General features: G+C 43.0%; 1 protein-coding gene across 1 annotated transcript in view; it reads right to left on the bottom strand.

Moving 5' to 3' along the window:
- LOC148913344 (uncharacterized) overlaps positions 1-22,774 on the bottom strand; it is a 34,026-nt gene extending 11,252 nt beyond the window's left edge. The window contains exons 1-4 of the mRNA XM_089027579.1: positions 22,673-22,774; positions 19,599-19,736; positions 18,356-18,487; positions 874-1,191 (exon numbers count right to left, since the gene is read on the bottom strand). Coding sequence (XP_088883705.1) covers positions 874-1,191; positions 18,356-18,487; positions 19,599-19,736; positions 22,673-22,727 — 643 coding nt within the window. The 5' untranslated portion in view covers positions 22,728-22,774. The remainder of the gene's footprint in view (positions 1-873; positions 1,192-18,355; positions 18,488-19,598; positions 19,737-22,672) is intronic.
- Positions 22,775-23,268: the final 494 nt, after the last annotated feature.

Here is a 23,268-nt window from a genome sequence, read left to right as displayed (position 1 = left end):
CGAAAGCTTGAATGGCGGCGGGCCAGAAATTTCTACTGCGTCATTGATCTAAAATAGTACTCGCACGAGTTATATGCTATTGTGTTAACTAAAGTAATGATTTTTGTTTTGGTTAGCTAAACGCATCTATTCCTAGTCGAATATTTTGATGAAAAAAGGGGTTTTCATGCCGAAACCTTCAATGAGTGGGTGGACGAGGAATGTACTGCGTCATAATTTACATAAAAGAGTACTCACACGAGTTTTATATTAGTTTATTTATAGATCCTTTCACGGTTTCCGACGTCATATTGTTTGGGGGGCAAATTTACTAAGAAGCGTAGGGAAAGAGATACGTTTTTCGCAATATTTCCATTCTGAGGTTACCCTGCGAGCAGAGTCTCCTTTACCTTAGAGTTTTCTTTCCTTTCTCTCACTCGGGGGAAGGTAAACTTTCGAGACCGAACTTATCCTGTAGATGGAGAATCCTCTGTTCAATGTTTTGTGTGGTGTTTTTGAGCCAATGGAGCCACCATAACACTGGTTCTCAGAGAGACGGAGGCTTGCTTTGGGGTTTGCGACCAAGACTCGTTTATGCTGGTTCAATTTGACCGTAAAACAATCTTGCCTCTATCAGCATTACAAAATATTCTATTTTAGTCAAACCGAATCCACGGACTTTTTTCTGTCTTACAATGACTAAATGTGCCCAGCGCGCACAGTTGACACGTTTTCCCGTGTCAAAACTTGTTTCTATTTTGTATTGGACTACCTGTGGATTTCGCAAGGATTTTCGCGCCAAAACGCTTGTGCTCGCCCTTCCAACTCTGATGCTCTCAACGACACTGGTAAGGGAACATATATTTTTTACTTTTAAATAAGCACAGTACATACCGCCACACACAACACCAGCATCTTCATTATGACCACAATTATGGTTTTTCCATCCTCCAGATGAACATCTTGACAATGTTAACTCTGAGCCTCTACATTGTACATGATCGAGCAGAATAGGGCCTGTTCCTTGACCAAACCTTGCCCCAGATACAGCCTGGGTAGCGCGGGGCAAACCAAGTTGACGACAAACGACCGTGGCATCGTTTGTATCCCAACCGTCATCACAGACTGTACCCCATGTACGTGTTGGGGGATGGTAAACCTCCACTCGTCCTTCGTTTGACGATCTTCCTCCCACCAGCCTCACGTGGAATGCTGTATGTAAGTACGATAAACGATATGCTATCATTATAATAATAATTATTATCATTGTTATCGATCACCACCATGTAATGGAATGTAATATAATGCGATTATCATTATCTTTATTTTATCTATTATCATTAACTATTATTTTTATTATTATTATTATTATTATTGTCGTTGTTTTGAAGAGGGATTTATGACATAAATTTTTATATTATGATTAAATTTATCATCATCATCATCATCCCGTCTTGCCAAATGAGTATATATCAGGGTAATTTTAATTACTGAGGTCCCACAGTTTTCATATGCATCTCCGATTATCCTCTCACAATTTTACACTTGTCGGACTTGATCCGGATGCAAAGTGTAACAATAAAATTAGTAGTATAGGGGATGGGGGTTCCAGCGCAACGACCACCGGAGGATTACCCATCTAAAGTACCCCCCTCGATTCGTACCGCGATTACCCGCATCCCGTGTTTATGTAAAATATGTTAGTCTATATATGGAGTGTGAAGAATGTAAAGAGTTTGCTTATGATTTCTGTGTAAAGTGCTTGAAACCCAAGTTTGTTACCCCACCACCAAATAAGTATGTTTGTTGTGACAAGAAAATGCAAATAGAAGACGACACGTCAGCACAGTGTTACGAATGTGGTAAGAATATTCGTAATGCCGTACCAAATGCTACCAAAGAGCAATATTACGCCAATGGAGGTCGTAAGAAGACCCCATACAAGAGAATAAAATACTTTAGGACCTGGATGAGTCATATCCAAGGTTATCGACCGGTATATTTAGACAACGAAGTAAGGAAGGAAATCACAGACCACTTAAAAGAGCCAACCCCACAAAGTCTACGGAAGACATTGAAAAAATTAAAACTAGGGAAATATTACAAAGCTATTCCCTATCTTTTGTCTGAAATTACCGGTAAGTCTATTCCTGAGGTTTCTGATATGAGCAGAGCCGAGTGGATGTTTTGTCGGCTGGATAAGGATATTCCTTATTATCCTGACGTAATTTACGAAATATTTTACAAAATTGACCCCAACCACCCCCTGTTAGGATGGATTCCAAGAAGATAGTGGACGATTACGTCATATGTTTTCAGCCAATCAAAACCTTCACAATTTTCCTTCACATTTGTGAAAACGTTTCACATTTGTGAAATAGATTTGTGAAACTAATCTGCATATTTTCTAGACTGACGTTCGATATGTAAATAGAATCCCGTCACGCTCTTTTCGAAGCAGATGTTTACTGAGCAAGCTTTCTTTGAAGCTCTTCTTTTGCCTCCTGGTAGATCTTTTTGCGAGATTCCTCGGAAAGATCTTTTACGACTGTTTTTTTATTCCTTATGTCCGACTTTAATTTCTCGTATTTGTCTTCTTCGGCCAGAATAAGCGAGAATTCTACGTTGTCTATCTTTCTGTCACGCAGAGCCTTTGAGACAAGGTCGGTAATTGTATTTACTTTAGCCCTTGACAGAGCTATTGTCGTGTCATGCTTGGATATTTTGCTTGACAACTGTTTCATAATACCCGTAGCAACAGCCGAGATAATACCACAGGCTGCCCCAACGCCGGCCAAAGGAACTCCAACGATTATTCCCGGCCCAGTAAGCGAAGTAGCAACGCCGGAGCCCGTTAACACAACAGATATGGATCCTGAAGTTATCGCAATTTTATGTAGCGTACTCCGGGCTCTAACGTACTTTTTTCTAACTTTTTCATAGTGTTTTGTTTGCCCTTCCAAGTAAGCCAGGATTAAGTTCGCTTTATTCAGACGAAAGTTTTCGGCGTTTAGTTCGTTAGGTGTAGTATAGGGAACATCTGGGTACAACTTAGGTGCTGATGGTATAACATCCATTATATATACTAATGTACGACGCTTTTGGGAATGATATTGAGGAGCAGCCACATCACGACAACCGGGATTACTGGAATTGGAGAGCATTTAGGAAGATGTTTCCACATGCAGACCCCAGTAAGTTCGAAAGAAGACCCGATGGTATTTACTATAACGGCTCTAGGATGTACAGCAACGAGGATTTGAAGCCTACGCTGGTTAATCAAATAGACGATCAACTGAAGCATTCGCCAATGCATAAGCCAACGCATGTTGAACCCAGTTGGTCAAAGGAATTATTGCTTGGTACCAGTACTTATCCGATACCCGCAGTTTCATTTGATAAACACCCAAGCTTGGACCTAACGCTGAACATGCGGATTTTTAACAAGCATGCCTTTCTGCTAAAGGTGCGGGATATCTTCAAAGACGTACCCATTATTCATACCACCGCTAAGGAATCTCATGAATGGTTAAGTGGTCCTAACATGCGTTATTGGCCGCAGCAACTAAACTTTGCAGTTTGGTGTGCCACTAGCGGCTGTGGTGTAAGCGCAAGCTTGATGAAGAATTCAATGTTTATGTTTCATTTTCACTTCACGGTTAGAAGAATACTGCATGAAATGGGTGTTATTGCGCTGCCGGGAGATGCCACGTTTTATCCAAGAGATAATAAATACAGCGTGCCGGCTTATGACAGACTTTGTAAGGAGTTTGACGTTGTAGGGAAGGATTTCCGATGCACTGCCGGCGCTAACAATGGTCTGGGGCATATTTGGGCTTATTGGGGGATTGGTGGACATGTGCTAAGCGATAAAGAAGTTCATGCGTTGAATCTACGATGGAACACTGGGTATCACAAAGAAACTCACGACAGTAGCACCTTTTTTGAACCAAATGCTAAGACCACTAAGGAAGTTAAAGACGGACCTTTGTTCAAAGACGAGGGCGGTAAGTATGCAGGGGCCAATCCACTGATTATCAAAATTACCAACGACGAGCAAACAAAACAATATCTTAATTTCATACCCCCAGAAGGTAAAGGACTAACCAAAGCCGGCCTTGCCCGTTTGAATCGCAGCATAGAAGCTTACGTGTATTCTATCCTTGGGGCTCAGGTAAACACCCGATCAAGTATAATTGGAAATACGGGTGCCGCAGAAGAAACGCGAGCCGAAGCCTTGATCTTATTTGAAAGTTCAATCTTGGAGGGTGACATTAGCAAGGGCGTACAGCGTTACCAACTAGCCATACAAAACTCTAAGGTCCGACTGGACTATGCAGTAGCCCCGGGTTGTTGGTTAATGCCTAATAATTTATCTATAAATACTGGCTCTGTAGTAGGATACAACAACAAACTGCAGCGAGCTACTAAGGATATGAAGTTTGGGGCGAACGACGTGAACTCTGACACTCTTAGGAACATTCCTCACTTCGTAGAGAAGCCAAAAAAGTCACACGAAACGAAGCTACCCACAGTTAAGAAACCATCAAAGAAGGTCCTACCTGCGATACCTGAGGAATATGACCATGACTTATTAAAAGCCGGCCTAGCAGCTGCAAGCATTGGTCTGAGTTATTATATATGGCGATAAACAACCCCTACGTAACTGGAGTAGATTGCGTTTATACGACTTACACAGGCGAGAAAAAATACACCCAGGCATCTTGGGTTGATGTTACCGGAATGTCTGTAGACCTGAACTACTCAGGAAAGAAATTGATCCTTTGTAGTATTTGCATTGGCACGAGCGGCCATGCCAACGTGGGCTTCAGGTTCCTGGATGAGAATGGTGTACTGCAGCCTATGCGCGCGAAGACAAACAACAGGGAGCCTGTGCATTTTTCCACAGAGCCGCCAACGAATAGCCCTGAGAATCTTACAGCTTGGACTTTTCATATGGTCACTAACTGTCACGGAAAGGTAAAGCTACAAATAAGAGTAGACGACTCAGGGAGCGTTTGCGTGAATAGCATAGAAAATCAAAGAGATACGGCTTATAACCATTTAACCATTAGCACTTTGACAGTGCTTAGCCTTTAAATATATGAATCCACATCAGAGGGAAACCCACCATGTTTATTACTTAACAGATAAGACTCTTGAGCGTCGCGGCTGGCGTGATATTGGAATGTGGGTTGAAGTTGGAGGTCTTGCACTGATCATTTGTAGTATTAACTTTTCCCCAGCGTATCAATCTATTATAGGGCTTAGATTAATAGATGAGAATAATGAGCCTTTGGCGCCCTTTAGGATATCGGCTAATAATCGAGAGCCTTCTCATTTCTCGGCGCAACCATATCGATATCATTCCGAGGCGTTTTACGTGTTGACGTTTCAAATGGTGGTTAATTGTGAGTACGCTAAGCTACAACTTTTCCCAGATAGTAAGCTTAGCGCCCGCACGGTTTTCATAAATAAGTTACCTAACAACCCCAATGAAACTTGGAATCATAAAACCATTTCTACTATAACAGCCATACCACTAGTTCCGCATTACCAAGGCGGTGCGAATACTATCTTTACTTATCCCCAGTCGAGGGCGCCTCGGACACCCGACGACGATAAGCCCGACATAACATACAAGGATAAGATCAACCCTTCATCTTCTTCAAGAGGACCACCCCAATAGCGACAACCAAGATCCAAACGTTATTCCCCACGAACTTCAACAGTTCTCCGCCGGCCCTAAGTGCCAAGGAAACAACCGAACCCAGCAGCCCAGGAAGACCGGCTGCCATCTTTTTTCCCAAGTCCGTCAGCCCATTGCCTAATTTCTTTACGCCCGCGCCTGTAGCCTTAAGCGTGGATAGGATGACTCCTACTACGCTCGAAATAGCAACCGCAAATGCCAGCGGAATACCATACTTCACCAGAGCTCTTTTTATTTTTTCCTTGGTGGTAAGCCCCAGCTCCTTTTCCAGGTTTTCCTTTTGCGCCTGTAATTCCGCAAGGTGTACCTGAAGGGTTTCTGATTCCCTTTGAGCTGCCTCCCTTTCCTCTTCGGGATGAGTCTGGTCGTTGATTATTTCCTGCTGCCGCTCTATTTGCCCCTCCAGGTCTTCGATGGCCTGATCTCTTTGCCGGATTTGTTCTTCCTTAGTGTCGATTTCGGCAACCAACTGCCGCCGTTCCTCTAAAGAGCCGGTTATGGTGATATGCAAGTTTTTAGCTTCTTCCTTGCTCATATCCAGGTCTTTTAGAGCAAGATCGAAGGCGTGTCGGACTTGGTCTCTTTCGTCTAAAGCCGTTTCAGCTTCTCGCCTGAATTGCAGTATGACTTCGTTCTTGCCCTTGATTTCTTTCTTTTGAGCATCGGTTAGCTGCCGTATTTGTTTTTCGTAATTTGCTTCCTTTTCCTTCAACGTTTTTTGTAGTTCCTCGGCGTGTTTTTCTAGTGCGACCCTTTCATTCAGGGCTCCCAACCTTTCTAACGCACTTCTGGTAGCTAGTTGAAAGCCTCTTAATCTTGCCACGTTAACCTTGACCGAGCCATTTTCGTCAAAGAGGACTTGTGGTTTGGTCCAACGGTTTTTGTCGGGATATCTCATGTCTCTGACGCTTATGAGGACTTTGTTTCCGCGTTCTGTGAGCCTTACGTCGTCGGCCTCGAAGTGGGAATAGCGCTGCGTTAGCTCTTGCGTTGCCCACTCTACGGTTTCCCGCGCGGTTGCTCCCTGCTCACCCATGTTTCGAAGTTCTATGTACTCGGGGGCGGACTTACCCGGGTTCTTTTCGTGCCACATGCGATTCAAGGAGGTCTTGAAGCTTTTCCACCTACTACCGTACGTGTTTTCTAGAGCCATGTCGTAGATTAGGGGGTCGGTTTCCGCGCCTTTAGTCCATGCGTCGTATTCTTCGTCGTTAATGTCGACTTGACCTTCTTCAGTGGTGGGATCGAAATCCGTTCCTTCTACTTCCATTATATATGATAAGCTCAAAGTTAAACCCCAACGTATTACCTAAGCAGGTTGGTGGACTAAAGGCAGAACGCACCTTTCACCGGGTCACCTTTACGCCTTCTAGCGCAAAGCCAGGGGAAACGCTGTACGTAGGCGTGCCCCGCCTAACGGATAACCTAGTGTTGGTTCCTGGCACCCTAGCGCTAAGGTTTGACCTAGCAATACAGCCAGATACCGCAGACGTGCGTTACGTCGTCAATAACGTGGGTAGAAACCTTGTTTCCAAAATACGCGTAAAGTTCGCCGGGGAATCCTTGCTGGATTTAAACAGGTATGATTTGTATACCACGTACAAAGACTTATGGTTGACTGCATTTGACCGCGCGCAAAGGATAGAGCAGGGAATCGCCAGTGATGCCATACGCAAGGTAAGAAGCGCAACCTCTGGCGCCTCAGGAGAAGACGAAATAAAGACGGCTTATGGTACTAAATATGTTATTCCATTAGATTTCGAAGTTATCACGAACCACGGTGCATACTACCCAAGGCAGCTAAGCGAACTGCAGTTCGAAGTGACCCTAGCAGACACTACGAACATCCTGCAAGGAAAAGATGTAAGTTCATCAGCCGTGGATCCTTATTTCATCAAGAACTTGGAGCTGCAGTACGAAACGGTATACAGCGAAGAGCTGGCTCGTAGCGCTGGCATGGAATACAGCGCCGGGAAGGCTTTCCTTTACGATCACGTCGTGATGTACAAGACGTTCAGCTTCACGAACAACGTCGAAGAGGTCATCAACCAAAGCATTAACCTTCCCAGGCGCAGCCTCACAGGGATAATGTTGCTGTTTGCAAAGACATACACGGCAGGATTGCGTGACTCTGAGGCGTTCTTTAATCCTAACATCACTAACGTAGGCGTTAGCATTAACGGAGTGCCTAATAAGGTTTACTCACAAGAGATAAAGCCCGAGGACATGTACCGGGAAGTCGCGCGTAAGTTTGGCGACCAAATTGACCCAAAGGACTTCTTTAAGGATAAGTATGCGCTGTGGATCGACATGCGCACGACGAACGACGAAGACCTACATGGACAGGGTTTACGCCTGGTAAATACCCAGGACGGCATTACGTTGGAGATCAAGCGCACCAAAGACGCCAGCGACACTACTAAGATAAATGCATACATTTTCGTAGTCTCAGACGCGCAGCTAAGCGTGGAAATGAATCAGCTAAAGAGCGTTGCGTACTAGGATGACTGAGGATAAAAATATCCCTTACGTATAATATGCTCCGCGTATTCGAAAACAACGAAACTAAACTGCAATGCCTAGTGCAAAGCGACAAGCTGTACTTTAAGGCGAAAGAGGTAGCAAAGGCATTAGGTTACGCAGACACCAAAGATGCTATTAAAGTCCACGTGCGGGATAAGCATAAGAAGAGGCTTAGTGAATTTAGAATAGAGGTGAATCGCCTCCCTTCTGGTTCACACCCACAATCCCTGTACGTGACGGAATCTGGTTTGTATCAGTTAATATTTAGCTCCAAGCTACCGACAGCAGAGGCATTTCAAGATTGGGTCTTCGAGGATGTCCTACCAACGTTAAGGAAGACAGGAAAGTACTCTCTGGATGGTCCAAACAAGTTAGTCTTCAAGATCGAGAACGAGTTCGACCTGCACAAGAAAGTCGTAGATTACATGCGTCGGTTTCACCCTACGCTGTTATTAGCACCTGGACTCGGGGAATTGCAAGATACCACCAGTAAAAGGATAACGTGCTGGCAAAAGGGCTACCAGGCAGGTCAACCCGACATCTTAGTTCTTAATGCACATAAAAAATACAATGGGTTATGTCTGGAACTGAAGACGCCAAAGGGTAACGGCGTATTGTCCGACAAACAAAAAGCGGTATTGACGCAATATGAAATGAATGGTTATCTTGCGATGGTTTGCAACGATTACGATCTGATCTGCAGGGAAATCGACCGTTACGTCGACGGCATTCGCATACCTTGTCCTGGCTGTGTTAAGGCTTTCAAGTCACAGGAGACGCTACAAACGCACCGAAAGATATTTCATAAATATAATGATAGTTGAACAAACTCACTGGCGCGAATTAATACAAGGCATTTCATACAAAATAAAAAATTACGTCGTCTTCGAGGACATTAACCGTTTAAGGTTGGTCCTCTTAGACGGCAGCCAAGAGTACAGTTTATGGGCTCCTGACTGCGTACGGTACGTACTGCAAGGCGAAGAGTACACTCACATACGTAGCTATGGTAAAGTCAACGGTCGATGGAAGTTCGACGTTGAAAGAAAGGCGGAGGCTAATCCATTGTGTGATTAGTCGTCCTCATGGGCTTCTAGGTATTGGTCTGCTACGTCGGACCTCATTTTTTCCGACATGAAATCGATCGATATCGTAATCAAGGCTCCTCCTGCGAACGCTGCGACGTAAGGTAACATCATATATTAGACCATTCTTTTCGTATTGCAAGGTAATGGTCTAAAGGCTTGGGACCTTCGTACAGGCAACACCAAATATGTTGACCGCTGCGTTGACAACCACATTTGTCGCAGATGCCGTCCCAGTGTTCTCGGTTCTCCCATCTTACTCCTTCGTAGTCGTCAAAGCATACGAAATCTTGGTCTATTTCTTTTTTACGCAGCACTAAAGCCCGGCTGGTTTCAAGGGGGCAACATCGCTCTGCTAAATCGCCGTGGGTTTCACAGACGACTTCTTCGAGGTGGTAACGTCGGCAGCGGTATTTATGCCAGTTCTCTTCAAAGAGGGGTTCATCGCATCGGTGGCAATGGCCTTTAAGGCAGACTCTATGCTCGCGGTGATATCGTAGGGCCTGTACGGTGGACAATTCCTTACCGCAGTCGCCACAAACAGTGCTGATGGTCTTTTGACAGACTTTCTTGGAAAGATGGTATTGCAGTCGCTGCTTGCTACTAAAAGCTCTATCACATTGCACGCACTTCATTATATATACCTCATTTTTTATTGTTAAATTGTTAAATGTCAGCAAGAGACAATTACGTAGATCTTATTTTTTTATTGTTAAATTGTTAAAATACGGTAAGAGACGAATGTAGGTTTTATTCTTCGTAGGAACTTAACGATGAAAGACATAAACCATTCTTTGACATCATCTTTGCAGCATTTAACAAAATAACAATAAAAAATAGACTATCCTTCAATGTCATCTTTGCAGCATTTAACAAAATAACAATAAAAAATGAGGTCTATGCTAATTCCTTTGGTGGAAATCAGTAAGACCTTCTTTACGACCTTTTCATCGAGCATCTTCTAAAGTCCTTTGTGCTTTAGTATCCGCAGGACACCAATGTCCAACGAAATCTCCTTCAGAGAATACCTTATTACAGTGACGGCAGCTGTGTTTCTTACGAGGCTTTGGCGTTGGAGGGGTAGCGACTATGCAGTCATCGGATGGTTCAGTAGGTACTTTAGGCGTAATGCAGTCAGCGGCTAATTCAGATGTAATGCAGTCCATATATATAATCACAGAGGGTATCGCATGAAATCCTTAAGGGAATCCCTAGTCCAGCCTATCATCGTCCAGAGTGCAGCAAGCCTTTCTGTGCGCTTCAGACTACACATTTCGTCGTACAATTCCTGCACGCGCTCTTTTAACCGATTTATTTCCTCTCTTTGCAGATCTATGGTGTCTTTTTTATCTTTTGCGTCGGCTATGATTCTTTGCATTGCTTCCACTGGTTCCATCTATATATGAACCCAGATCACATACCTTGCAATGCTCTGATAGTAGGACCCACCGGCTGCGGAAAGACCCAGTTCGTCGTGGAGCAGCTATTAGGACCCTTTAGATACCGCTTCGACTACATCGTGCTATTATGCCCCACCTACGTGAACAACCGCACCTGGACTGGTATAGGCGCGAACGATGACGACTTCTTTGTGGACATCTTAGACCCTAATGAGTTATCCGGTCATTTGAAGTTCTGGCACAAGCAATTCCCTAAAGATACACAGACGCTCCTCATATTGGATGACATTGCCTGTGGGGACGACGTAAAAAGGCGCACCTCCGAATTAGTGAAGCTCGCCTTTAGCGGCAGACATGACAACATTAGCGTTTGGTTGCTTTCCCAGCAGCTTACCAGCGTCTCTAAGCCCTTTAGGGAAAACATAGGCTCTCTCGTAGTATTTTATACTCCGAGCAAGTCTGACCTGGAAACCATTTTAAGGGACTACGGCGGTGAGATAAGCAAGGAACAGCTGCACGAATACATGCGGCATTTAAAAACGCACCAACATTCCAAAATGATCTTCTCTTTGAGGTTTCCTTATGACGCTAATGTATATGGAGATTGAGCAGCTCATAGATGAAGTCCCCACACAGCTAGATGAAAGTAACCTTAAGGAACAACTCAACATCCTTGTGTCTTCGGGGAAGTGTAAAGAAATGATAGGTAAGGAACTTACCCATGAGCAAGTTAATAAGCTGTCAGAAGAGGAGGTTAAGAAGTTCCATAAGAGGTACGAGGCTGCCCTCGCAAGTAAGACCACGGACGCCGTAGCAGACTCCGCTATCCGACTTGCAACTAAATTGCTTGGACTTGCGCTGCCCATAGACGACGTGGAGCAACTGCGAAAGGACATAAGCGAGGACTATGTCATCGCCCAAGAACTTAAGATAACCTGCGGGTGGTTGTCTTTGAAGTGTGGTAAGTTAATGGCAGTCGCCTCTGCGGCACTTCACGTAGCTCAGCATGTCGACTTGAAGGAGGTACTGGTGTCTTGGAAGGACTTCAAAAAGGACAGAGAAGTTGAAAAGGTCTTTCAGGCAGCACTTGCTGAGGTACCTAGTCAAGTACCTGCAAGTGACTTATCAAGTACTTAGTCAAGTCATTCGCGGGAATTACCCAGGTCACCTCAAGTACCTAGTTAAGTCATCCTTAAGTACTTAGTCAAGTCGTCTTAAGTTACTTATCAAGTCCTTCAAGTCCTTAGATATAAATGAGTGAAGCAGAATCGAAGGCGGAGGAAACCCCTCAAGTAGAGGAGCGACGAATCACCAAGGCTAAATCTCCAGGGAGAGTTGCCGCGGGAAAGAAGCTCGCAGATATAAATAAAAAGAACAAAGCAAAGAAAGAAGAAAAGGTGGAGGAAGAGGAATCCTTTATTAATCCTGGGTACGTCATTGGCGCGTTAGGAGTTGCTATAGCAGCAGGCAGCCTCTACTTACAATGGCGGGCTACGAAAAAGGTAGAACCACCAACATATCACGCACCTGTGGAACCAGCTGTTAGAAAAAGTAAGATCCCTGAAATGGAGTAAATTTGTCGCCACGTGCCGCGGCGACCCAGATTTCCTTCTCGCTTTGTAATATAATGTCGACCGCGTTGTTGAAAACTGTTGAAGAAGCAGCTATTATTACTTCCATCGTTGCGGGTATTGGTTGGGTAGGTAAGAAAGTGCTCAAAGAAGACTTTACTGAAAACCCAAGCAAGAGCTTCGCTAATTTTGCTAAGATGACCGCTGCCGTAGGTGGGGCTATCATGGTAAAGGATTACCTACGGAAGGAAAAGTACCTCCCTACGGTGTAATATATATGGCTAGCGTGGTCGTAGGTGGAGTTATTGCAGCTTTAGCATTCACTGGAGCTAATTATGGTGGTCAGTATTTGGATAGATTAGTCAGAGGCGACAAAAGCGGTGCCGCCGAAAGGAAGAGACACGACTTAGCGCTGGAGAAATATCAGCGGGACGTGGCAACTTGGAATGAAAAAAGACAAGCTTACAGGGATTGGTTGGACAAGAACTACCAAGACAAGATGCAGGCGGATAAGAACTTCGAAAACACAGACTACGCCTTCAAACTTTATGCGCAAGCACACCCCGCGGCATTAACGGGGTTAAGAAAGCCTCAGTTCAAGAATTACTACCAGCCTTCTAAGAAACAAAAAGACAATGAGTTGGTCTTCGTAGGAGTCGCAGGGCTGGCCGGAGGCGTAGCTTTGGCGTATCTGCTCTAACGAAGGAAACTGTGTTTCCTGAAATATATGATCGTCTTTTTGGAAAGCGACAAGAATAACTTTACCACTTATCTGAATCCCCCCATCAAAGCCCATAAGGTTCGGCTGGTTAGTTGCTCTTTGTACAATTCTTGGTATAATTTAGTCAATGCCTTGATCACTGAGCATAAAGGCGGCGGCAATTATCAAGGCGTATTGCTGCCCGATGGACATTACACACCAATCACCCTTGCTAAGGAATTAGCAAAACACGGTTATACTCTCACCACGGGATTACCGCACGAAATGACCCTCAAACATAATATGCCAAACTATTCAGTAACTTTTGGAAAGTCTGACTCATTGGGATCTTTATTATGTGCCTCGGGCAAAACAATTACCGACACAGCCATACCCGTGAAATGGAAAGTCGCATCCTCTTACGAAGTCTATTGCGACTTGGTCCATAGTTACAACAATGGAGAAAAGTCTTCTCTTATGTCTAAGTTTCTGCCCAAAGGTAATCCATTTGACCTGGTAGAATACACCCCCATTTCTTTAAGCTATGACTTATCCAATTTGGTAGAAAGCATAAACATCACCATTAAAGTGGACGGAAAGACGGTGGATTTCAACGGACGTAAGATCAATCTTGTTTTGGAATTCATATAATGGACCGCGTAGAGGACAAACTCAAAAGGATTTACTATGGACCCGAAGGCTATTGGAAAGGAGCGTCAGCTATCAAGAAACTCGCGACCGCGGCCAGGGTATCAGACGAAACGGCTAAGAACTGGTTGAAAAAACAAACCCTCTGGCAGGTTTATCTTCCCGTGCCTAAGTACATTCCCAGGCCCAGCTTCACCGTAAATACCCCCAATGAAGTTCATCAGGCGGATTTGCTTTTCTTACCGCACGATAAGGTGAGAAAAAAGACCTATAGGTACGCTTTGACCGTAGTTGATATCGCAAGCAGATACAAGGACGCCGAACCCATAACCAGTAAGGATTCTGGGGAAGTCGCAGAAGCCCTAGGTAGGATTTATAAGCGCGTTTTGAAATGGCCTAAGCTGCTGCAAGTGGATGCGGGGACGGAGTTTATGGGCGTGGTTACCAAGACCCTGAAAGACCACAGCACTAAAATTAGGAGAGCCGAAGCTGAGTACCACAGGGGTCAGAGCATCGTCGAAAGATTCAATAAGACCCTGGCCGAGCGTCTCTTTGGATACCAGTATTGGAAAGAGCTGGAAGATCCCTCCAAACGCAACAGGGAATGGACTCAGAGGCTCCCCCAGGTCGTCGCGGCTTTGAACAACGAGGCGGCCAGGGCTACGGGGATAAAACCCAAGGATGCCATAAAAAAGAAACACGTGGAACACAAGTCCTTCATCAGAAGTTCGAGGGCGGTCTTCCCCCAGGAAAAAAGATTAGGCGATGTCACGGTTCGATATCTCTATGAGTCGGGTGAATTAGAAGGAGGATCCAAAAGAGCTACGGATCCTAATTGGTCTTTGGAAACTTATCAGATCCGAAGTGCGATAGCTAAGAAGGGCCAGCCCATCTTGTATTATCTTCATGATGGTCCCACGCGTGGGTTCGTCAAAGAAGAACTGCTTATCGTGTGATGTCCGAATGCTATCGTATGCACTCCGTCATCACACATCCATCGCTTACCGTCAAATGCAGACAGTGACACCTTCTCCTGCGTGACGTTATGTATCTGATGACCATAGCTGCGCAGGCTGTTCATCTTATGCCGCTGTTCCTTGCGTGTTCGTAATACGTTGAGGTAGGACTCATGCGTAATGTCCTTCTTAACCACGTATTTTTTTACGCCTTTAGCTTTCTTTTCTACACCATCCAGCTTTAGCACGCTGTACATCTTTGGTTTCAGGCCCACGTATTCCACGATGGGTTTTCCTTTCATCTCGTCCTTCATTTTCCCGATTACTTTCTTGTTTTTAGGGGAGTAAAGGAAGTGGTCGCGTGGGTAATCGCTGGTGTCGTATTCATCGATGTCGGGAACACAGTCTTCGTAAATGTCTTCCGTCTGCACCTCTAGTATCAAGGAATCGGTGTCGGTGTATAAGAGGCGGCACTTATCACCGTATTTCGGTTTTAGCTTGTCGTAGTAAAACTCATACATGAGCAGCTTTGATAGGTCTAACACTGTAAACCCCGTGTATACGGGTTTATTCAGGAATAGATTCGCTTTCTTCATGTGAATAACGTAGAAGTTTAACATTTCTACGTATCTAACGAACCCGGGCTGTGACACGTATGCTTCTGCTTCCTCTCTGGTGCTGGCTATCTTTATGCTTACGCGCTTGCGGATGTTCTCCATTGTCTTACCAAATACGCTATTGTTCATTAGTTTAAATAGGTTCTTTTCGAAGTCATTCTTTGCCTGCGTACGCTTTTGTGTGTTAAAGTCAATGTAGGAGCGCATCCATGGTTCCTGCGTGAACTTCAAAACGCGGTGGATCTTCTTCACGCGTAAGCCGTGGCGCACATAGAACTGCAGGTTGCGGTAATGCACCACGTACTTTCGCTTGTCCATCAGGTTCATCGTTAGCTTCCTGTATGGCTTGTAGCCAGGGCACATTTCCCTCTGCAGCGGACTCAGCTGCTTAAATGGTATTTCTATTGCTTCTGGTGCTAATGGGAACTCATTATGCGCGTCGTGCAAGTGCTCTGGGTACTCCAGGTCCACCTCCAGCACGTAACCTTTGTCGTCTTCTTTACCTACGTTTAGGTAAAACTCTATGGGCTTTATGTTATCCCATTCGAAGTCGCGTACAGGTAAGTACTGCGACATTGCCCAACCGTAGAGGTTGTTTGCGTCTAAGTAAAAGATGTATGTGGTTGGCTTCTCCGGGTCGTACTCCACCGTGGGATTGTTCGCTTTTGCGTATCGTCTGCTGGGTCCGCAAACACCGCCGCGGATACCGTCTTCCATAAAGCGGTACATGTCGTATTCCGTTAGGAGATCCAGTTGCGCGTTTGTCTTCTTTAACAAAGCACTCCAGCTGAGCCCAGGAGCCGTGTAGAAGTTCGCTGGATCCAACCCGTAGTATTCCATTGCCATCTTTCGAAAGCTTTGGAAAACATCTGCGAGCAGCACTACGTCTGAACGTAGGTAGATGTCGTGGTATTCTCCCATATTCTCACAGGAGTACTTTTCCCACACATCTAACGCATGCTGGTACTCCTCGTCCTTTATACCGGACTCGTTTAGGGTGCTGTAGAATCTCTCTTTGGGTGGTAGGGGTTCTTCGAATCGCTCCCAGGAATCCATGTATTCGTATGGGTAGACTCCTTTCCTTTCCGCGCCGTATTGACTGGAAATGGGGAACTCCGTGTTGTATTTAACCAAGTTTGCTAAGGAGTCCGCCATGAACTGCTGCGAGTCTAAGAACTTCAGCTTGCCCACAGTTACGGACATGTACCTTTCTTTGTTGTTGGGTATGCACTTTACTTCGGAGCCGTCTGTTCCTTGTAAAAGTAAGTGACTGTCGTAACCCCTTAAATTGTGAAAGAATACGGGTATTTCCATTTCTGGATCTACTTTGAAGTTTATATTGCATTTCCAATGAGCCGCTCCTCTGTATTTACCCGTGATGTGGCAGTGATCTCTAACCTTATCCACATAGAAATCCTCAACAAATGCTTTGTGGCAGTGAATGCAATGCGTGGAGGGCTTTCCCGGCTTCTCACCTTTCTTAGCATACTTCCCGCATTTAAAATGAGCTTCTCCTAGATACTTTCCATCTTCATCCCACGCTTTCTTGGCTCGTCTTCCAAACTGAAGAAGCGTATGTTGGCAAATGTGGCATTTTTTTGCCTTGTTAAAAGCCTCCTGGTTCTCTTTGGTAAATTCCATCTTCTTTGGACGTCTTAATTGTTCTCTAATCTCCCCCTCCTCTTCTCGCAATGCTTCTAGAAACTCATTAGCTGCGTTCTTACCTCGGTAAATCACAGGAGGGTTTGCTTTACCGTCTGATCTGACTACTATGTAACCAAAGGAGCAGATCTCGTGTAATCCTACCTTATTCGTGGCGCCACGTTTCTGCTCTTCCTTAGTTATCAACGCTTCGAAGTCTGCATATATCACGTAAGGCACTTGCATCTGCTTTTGATGGTCTGCGTATGAAAGCTCTTTGTTGGTGGGCATTTGGATCCGTTGCGCCACTTCTTCGACTCCGCGACATATTTCGTTGTGATCCTTTAGAGCTTTAACGCTGGTAAAGGATAATAAGCAGCAATCGCAGAAGTATTTCTTACCTTTGTGCTTAGTATGTCTGTAGAATAGTCTGCTAATGTGTTTAACCCATGAGTAGTGTCCGCCGTGGTAGAATAAATGTACGCGCTCTCCTTTACTTTTTGACAGAACTAACGGTACTATCGTCTGCTCTCTGACTCCGTAAACGTTAATTGCTAGATCGTTTATTTCCTCAAATATGGGGATGTCTATCAACTGCATGGGAAATTCCACACCATCCCACTCTAAATCATCTGTGGGATACTTACTTGTCCTACAGGGATCCTTCTCTGCTGGATACAGTGCAGACCTGATTGCCCACATAAAGCATCGATTGTCTTCATTCTTCACGTTTACAATAGCCTTCTTCCTTTCTACCCACGTTGGTAGCGGTACGTAACTCCCCCCTCGTATGGGTACGTACCTGGCCATACTTATCTCTATTCCTTCAACCTCCTCTACTGTCCAACCCGATCCTTCTTTCGTGTAGTTAGACAGCGACTCCATTATTGCTTCTAAGGCTTCGCTGAGTGACCTATCCAGATTCGTGGACTCTAATATCACTAACGACTTCGATCGCAACATTGCTGTCGTCATTACCTCGTCTTTTGACAAACTTACTTCTACCATTATGCTCGCTTTCAGGGCTCCTAATTCTTCTATACCTTTTCGGAGAGTCCTTTTAACCTTCCTTTCTGACTGACGCCAAAACTGTCTAACGTCAATCTCACCGTTGCCGGATATTGACACCGTTTCGAAATTGCTTTGGGATTCCATCTATATAATAGGAAATATCTTATACCTAATTCCAGACCCTTTTCAGATCGTCGTAGTCATACTCACAATCCTGACAATGCCAAAACAATTTAACCTTAGTCTCAAACTTCTTACCACATCCACAATCATAGCTGCTCATACATTTCGTCTTCATCTTCAAATGCTTCTTCAAGTCCACTTCTTTCTTAAAAGTTCTCTTACAATCTTCGCACTCCATATATAGACTAACATATTTTACATAAACACGGGATGCGGGTAATCGCGGTACGAATCGAGGGGGGTACTTTAGACGGGTAATCCTCCGGTTGTCGTTGCGCTGGAACCCCCATCCCCTATACTACTAAATTAGTAGTCACAATATATCATTTACCTGTGCCGCCGCAAAGAGCGGTGGATTCATCGGACCCATCAGCGCAGTTATTGTTACCGTCGCATAAGGAACTCCTAGATATGCAGTCATTATTGCTGCACCTGAAGTATCCAGAATAATAGCCTGAACAACCTTAAAAAGAATAGTTGAAACAATTATTATTAATATATTGCTTATAATTAATATATTGCTTATGGTACGTTTATGATTTCATCATTGTTGACATGAGTGAGGATGGCGTGTTAAAAAAATCCTCCTTTTACCTATGAGGTCCAAGTTCGATAGTTCCAGTACCTGGCCACAACAGCTGAGTTGGATCATTGCTTTCAGTTCAACCCCGATGAGCTTGATGCTCACCGTACTTGCGGTGTTGACTAGTGCAGTTTTCGTATGACTGTGAAAAATTCACGGCACGAACACGGTCGCGACACAGCAAGGGGTACGCCAGACAAATCACATTGCACGAGAATTTACTCTCCATCCAATCAAATACCTGGAACAGGGAATAAACACGGAGCGGACACGGTCACGCCAAGATCACGGCACTTTTAGACCAATCATATTACGTGTGAAAAAAATCAGCCAATTAGAATTCTAGAAAGTATCACGGTCACGGCACGTCACGCTTACGGCACTGAGCTTTTCACAGTCGTGCGAAAACTGCTCTATATGCTTGATGTCAAGCCGTGGTGGTTTCGGTTCGCCAGTGATCTTCTTTCCACTGAGTTGGGGGAAGGTTGGTATCACAAACGACAACCTCACGGCTGAAACCGAGTCTTATAATGACTAGCGATAAACTTTTTTTCAATGGTTTGTTTGTGCGAGTTCCTGTAGTTGGAGTCATCTATATCTGCAATCCCTTAGCATCAAACGCATTTTACAATACAAAACCTCTATAAAATGTACCGTACAAAAGTCCGTATATAATTTAGTACGAACCGGTAATTACTAATGGTCTATTACGAATCCGGAGCTCTGATTGGTTGAACTACAAGTGGTCTATTAGTGATAGACCACTTGAGTAAAAAGTGTCAGTTTTGAAAACCAAAACAACAGGAAAAATAAATTATAGGTATATATTAAAACAATTAGACCTCTGGCCCTCTTTGTTTTCAAGTCAATAGCTGCCCATTAATTGGGCTTTCGGACTCATGGGCTATTGACTCGTACTCCAAGAGGTCTGCAGCTCTAATTGATAAATATGATATTAGTATTATTTATCATTGATTATCTCATTACTTACTTGTCGGGCAGTTACTTTCATCCTCTCCATTAGTACACTGGGCATAACCGTCACATCTGTTTCTACTTGATATGCACACGGAGTTACTAGCACACATATAGAATCCCCAAGTACAAGTGTTGGTGGCTGTTGCCAACTCTGTAACAAATGTAATCAATTATTATTATTATTATTATTATTATTATCATTATCATCATCTTCATTATTATTATTATTATTATTATTATTCAAATCATTCAGTTTGTTTCCAAGTGACGTCATCACCGCCATGTTGGTGTACGTTAACAAAAGACATCATATAAACCTTAAAAGCTACCTATTCACATAAAGAAAGAAAATAATTAACCTTGCAATATTGAGCTAATATTTATAAGCCAGTGCCATCAATCAATGCCCAACTCCAAAAAATGCCGAAATGAATACCGAGTGTAAATAGTCAATATCTCTGACGGTTTTCAAGCTACACTGTCAATAATATACTTTTAAGGCTTTCGCGTGACGATGCATTATTAATTAAAGGGGCACTTGGATGAAAACGCCCCAATTTTTCAAAGTCCGAATAATTGAAGTATTTGTGGATAATTTGACTCAACTATGATTATGTAAACCAGATTAGTGAAAATTTTAAAAGAGAAATGAACAATAGGGTTGAGTAAATTACGTTATTTACTCACAATTTATATGCTGAATAAAATTGATAATTTTTATCCGACACATTTTACTGTGAAGAAAATATGTTGCTTGGCTACTACTGGGGCCGTATAGACACTTCTAACTAAATTTAACGTTATTTCCAATTAATGTTTATCAATTTTCATCCAAGTGCCCCTTTAATAAATTATTCTTATTATGATGATGATAGTAATGATGATGATTATGATTATGATGGCAGTATGTACTTTTGGATGCCAAGACCTAAGCTTTAAGCATAGTTAATGGAGCGGAAAGGTGAGTACCGAGTGTAAATATCAATATCTTTGACGGTTTTCAAACTACACTGTCAATATGATACTTTTGAGGCTTTCGCGTGACGATGTATTATTAATGAATGATTTATTTTAGTCTGAAAACACGCGTAATAGAAAATATGATTCGACAAAAAAACTTCTTCATAATGATAATAAATATAAGTAGGTAGCCGACGGTAGAAAAACAGTTGATATGCTCAAAATATGAGCTCCAGGTTGAGATGATGTTATTTAGAGATCTTTTGCTTTGCGGACAAACTAACAGGGACCAACTGAACAAAATTCAAGATAAAAAAAACCTTAGCCAATCAGGAGAAAGCAAAATCAGTATCATATTGACTTCAGCCAATCACAGTCACTCATTCCCACGGTTGTCACGTTGATAACATCTAAGGTTTTCTAAAAAATCGAGGCTTCGTTGCTTGCTTCTGATTGGTTCAAATTTGACTTGAGTTTGATTTCTTTGTTTTCACGCGATGTCGTGAGATCCTGGGTTATAATGTGCCTGCACAATAAGGGACTCGCATATGACTCTAACCGAGTTCCAGTTCATAAGACAATTCAACTAATTTTGCATTCTGTCTATTTATACTAATGTTCATTTCCGCACATTATTCCGGTTCATTCTGGTCTGGCTTAAAGCAAAAATACTAATGACACGCACTCGCTAAAATAACTCAAGATTTAAAAATCGGTGGCCTTAACTTTTTGAGAGCTGTGATGGCCGTTCGTAAAGTCCTCCGCAAAACTTGTGGCCGACTTAGAATTCCTCAATATCTGTTTCCAGCATCAGTTTCCTCGCGATAAAGAGAGACCTCTCTTTAGCCTTTGGTCTTTTTGAAACGAATGAATAAAATCGGAAGCTAAGCAAAAAAAAAAAAAAAACAAAAACAAAAACAAAAACAAAAAACAACAACAACAAAAAAATGGAATAAAACATTTCCGAGTATATGGTTTTATCTTTCTTCCTCGCATGGAAGACTGTTTGCTTCGTTAGGTAGGGCTCACTATCTTTGCCGTAATATACAAGAAACAAGTTCCATTGATGATAAGCCTTGAGCTCAAACGAATATTCTTTCAAGTCATAAATATGCAATTGCTTAAGCAATTGCCCTATTTCACTATGACGTCACATCAAAACAATCTATTGTTTAAACGCAAAGGATCATGGTCGTCGAACGGGGTCAAATCAACACAAGTTCACCGAACATTGCTCTAAAACCCGTATCAATTCACGAAGAGAAGTAGAATAGCCAGCAAAATCTCAGAATATTTTTCAGTACATATTAACACATATTATATCTGAAAACCAGGCCATTTTAGATTAAACTGTTTCGCTAGGAGCAAGTTTTGTTGAATTTTCTATTAGATTTGGCGATTCTATCCTCCACATAAACAAGCAGTGACGTCATAGTGAAATAGGGCAATTATTTTATTTTATTTTACTTATAGCAACTCTTAGGTTATCAATAGCTAGTGGGTTAAAGAAAAGAGACTACAAAATGTATCGCTGAATAATAAGAGATCAAATAAGAAAGACTAGGAATCTACTACAGGTTTTCCCCAATTACAATAGATCCTATCAACTAAACGGCATGAATAAATGATTTAAACTAAACTGACCTAAATCGGTCCTTAGAACTTAACCTAATAATTCTCCAAGCTAAACTAAATGTATCCTTGTAACTAAAGCCAGGAAAGAGGAACAAATGGTCTCTACTGAGTAAGACAGTAGTAGTGCTGAAAGACACAAACAAACTCTCAAATGTATAGTACTCCGTAACGAGTTGGGGCACGTTTAACTCCTAGATTAGAGTGGAATTTAGCGTAATAAAGCTTTGCACATGTCTAGAAAAGTTTGTGTAAAAATTATAATAAGCTCGCTATCTTATGAGTACATTACTAACGTTTTCCTTCTTGTACGTGCTTGCTTTTCAGAAGTGTTTCTGCGTGTTACTTTTTCCCCGAATTTTGTGATGTCTTGTTGTCAGGAAGAAAACAGCATTAGACGATGTAATCCGAGAGCTTCCTGGTGCAATACTCACAAAAAATGAACGAAAAATGCGCAAAAAGAAACTAATTCCTTGAAAGAAGTTTTGGACTTACCAAAGAACGAAGCCACAAGAAGAAGCAAAAAGATAAACCCTGTTTTAGCCATCATAGTAGGACGCCTTCAAGTTGCTTTTCCAAGAAATATGATGTGTTTTTTCAAGAATTGTGATAAAGGCATTTGTTTACCCAGAAGCACTAAACGAAAAATGCGCAAAAAGAAACTAATTGCTTACGAAAAGTCGTGGACTTACCAAAGAACGAAGCCACAAGAAGAAGCAAAAAGATAAACCCTGTTTTAGCCATCTTAGTAGGACGCCTTCAAGTTGCTTTTCCAAGAAATATGATGTGTTTTTCCAAGAATTGTGGTGTGAAGGCATTTGTCAGAAGCACCCAATTAGGGACCCCGTCTAAAAACTCAAGATGAGTTTATCCAATAACACCGAGGCAAACCTTCTGTCGCTATAGCGACGGCGCGTAACTTGAGGTAAGACATGACAGTTATCAAGACGAAATGATATTTTATTTCTCTGAGGGGGTAGGGGTTGGGGTTGTTTTTGTAAATTATAGTCCCGGCTAAATGCGCATGAATTAAGTTAGTAATTTAAGGTGACTGCCTAATGGAATCCATTGAACGTTCAATATAATTTGAG

Source organism: Actinia tenebrosa, unplaced genomic scaffold (assembly GCF_029948245.1).
Source record: "Actinia tenebrosa isolate PJP-AT-01 unplaced genomic scaffold, QUT_ActTen_1.0 PGA_scaffold0__85_contigs__length_37466705, whole genome shotgun sequence".
Taxonomy (NCBI): domain Eukaryota; kingdom Metazoa; phylum Cnidaria; class Anthozoa; order Actiniaria; family Actiniidae; genus Actinia; species Actinia tenebrosa.
The sequence above is the reverse complement of the archived record's forward strand: the minus strand, read 5'-3'. Positions and strand labels throughout refer to the sequence as shown.